General features: G+C 39.6%; 1 gene segment (V, D, J or C); it reads right to left on the reverse strand.

Moving 5' to 3' along the window:
* Positions 1-359: 359 nt before the first annotated feature.
* LOC132381693 (T cell receptor alpha variable 9-2-like) lies at positions 360-1,231 on the reverse strand. The segment is given in 2 exon segments: positions 360-685; positions 1,180-1,231. Coding segments are annotated over 2 exon segments (378 nt in total).
* Positions 1,232-2,667: the final 1,436 nt, after the last annotated feature.

The following is a 2,667-nucleotide window of genomic DNA, read 5'->3' on the forward strand; positions in this document are numbered from 1 at the left end:
TAATGATCTGTACACCTATTCGAAGTCGATGCATTTTCTGTCACAATTGCCATGATATCGAGGCTGATTTAATATTCCACCTGCATCCAAAATATTAGAAAATATAATAATGAATACAAGAAACAGGTAAAACAACGAGCGATGCTGCGTGATTAACTGCTCTTGAATTATCTTTCCGAATGTGCAGGAGAACTGTTGAATCGGATTGGATCAGTACAGTTAATATTGAATAATACTGGTAGATAATATACAGGCATTATCATAATTGCCTGGATCAGCTAATACTTCCAGTTGCAGAAAAGCCGTCCTTACACCCGGATGATTTCAGGGAGCTCAAGCAGTTTTTGTACAGTCGCAGGTTAAGTCTGTTCCATTGTGGGTCTCAGCGCGCAGAAATACACAGCCTCGTCTGGCAGCTGTGTATCAGACACAGTAAGTGGGAGCGTTCTATTCGAATCGTCCAGCTGTGCAGAGAAGCGTTGTCCTGGGGTCTGTATCGAGTTTGCACCGTATTTACTCCGTTTCAATAGGTGCTCCAGAGATCCGCCGGGATACTGACGATACCAGTATAATGTAAAATCGCCAATCCTTGTAGCACTATAGTTACAGTTCAACGATACCTCACCGCCTTCAGTCACAACGGATATAGCTGATGTCTGAAAAACGGCATCGCCTCGACAACGGCCTGAAAGAATCCGAAAGATATTTCAATCAAACCACAACATTTCTCTGTGCGCACACATCTTTATCGCACCATGATCTCTAGTACTGACCTGAGTTGTGGATCGAGGGAGGTCAAATCGAAATATACGTTTCGTAGAGATGCTGGGATGGTCTCATAGAAAACGATTTAATTGTTTAAAAGAAGAGATAAAGAAGCAACAAAAAAAAACTCTTAACTTTAGAGTTTACAGGTTTCACGCGAAAAATAAGCAAAATTAACATTGTTATATTTCCCCATTAGAGGCAACAATGAGCTTCAATGTGATTGAACTGAAAACTCCATTCAACCATTATAATGGCATTTCCAGAGGATCTGAATACGCACAAATTGATCTGGATAATCAATCCTTTGATTATTACCCTGTCGTTGTCCACACTGGATTCCGGGAATTGACTAATAAGTAATCGTTCACTTCACCGATGTGAATCACGGTGTTTAAAACTCCAGAAACTTACCGGTTAGGATCGCTGCTGCAATAAGGAACAAACGCATAAACTTGGACAGCATGGCTTCACAGACTGTGAATTACAACTGAAATTATCTTATTGATAAGGTAGATTTAATTCGAAATTCGGGAGGTTTGTAATATCTCTCTACGTTCTTTATATTATTGGTCGCCTCCAATAAGCACAAGGCTCCTTGATTCAACGACCCCTCCAATGAATTCAATCACTATTTGTTTCGGTTTCTCAGTGCAACCAATCAACTTATTATTGGCAGATAAGGCGTGATCTGACCTACATTATAACTTCCGTGCAAAACAATGAACTGCATGTAACGTATCTTGGCAAAGATGGAAGAATCGGAAGTGACATCGTAGTGTGACGTAAAAACGATGCAGTTGGTATGTTCCGATTCTGTGAAGTCTCAGCATGGGAGTTGCATTTTATAAGTGAGTAATGGAACATTTGTGAAAATAAGAAGGATACATGCAGCACAATTCACTAAATGTCTATTTTTATGATGTTGACATTTGCTTTCCGGTTATTGTAATCGAGCAGGAAATCGACGAAATGTCATTTGCCAAGGATACAAAAGATTTTTCAGCAAAGAAAACCGAATTTCCGTCGAGCGTCATCTCGCTTAACCTCTTCTTTCTACGCTGTGGTTAGACCCACTTCCCTTCGCCAATTCGTGCACCTGAAACAGAATAACTGAACGTGATTACATGTACCTCGTTGTCGGAAAGTACGAAATATAAACCACTTCCTGTTTTTGTAGAAGTACTCAGCACTCCTTTCATGTTTGACATTCAACCTATAACCTTAAACCTACACCAAGTTTTTTTTTCTTTTTATATCAAGGATGGAAAATGAAATGTATTTACCAGGTAATTTATGTGCAGGCCCACTCCACTGACCCTCCGCAACACTGTTTTTTTCTTGCAGCAGTTGACATAAAGAACCCGCAATTACGTTATATCGAAAATTAAATTAGAATGCCCTGGTAGCCCTTTAATTTAGTAGTGGTAAATAGTAATGTCATAGATAATCAGGACAATAGTAATTAGAATATATTAATTACAATAAACTTAACTATAGACGGGCATGCAACTAAGGTGTAAAAATAGGAGAACACGCCCAGTTTAAAACAAAATGAACACACTGCTAAAGCGACTGATCATTAAAGTGACTCTGTCGGTTGTGCTATTCGTTCAGGACTCAGTTGAGTGAAGTTTTCTACGTCCACTCAAGAGTCAAATGGCTACAGGTCTTTCTATCTTTCTTTAATTCGCTGGTGTGGCACTTATGACTCCAGAATTATTCCCCGGTGATAGAGGCGTGCAACAACTATGCCCTTGACAGCGGCTGTCGTTTATCGTCCTTCCTTCGACAAGTCCAGGTAAATGCTTTTGGAGTAAAAAACAAACTTGAATGCACAAGGTTTTGCCTGGACTTAATCAGCATCCCTGGAAAAATATAGTGTTTATATTATGGAGTTCC

The sequence above is a fragment of the Hypanus sabinus genome, chromosome 26 (genome assembly GCF_030144855.1).
Source record: "Hypanus sabinus isolate sHypSab1 chromosome 26, sHypSab1.hap1, whole genome shotgun sequence".
Taxonomy (NCBI): Eukaryota; Metazoa; Chordata; class Chondrichthyes; order Myliobatiformes; family Dasyatidae; genus Hypanus; species Hypanus sabinus.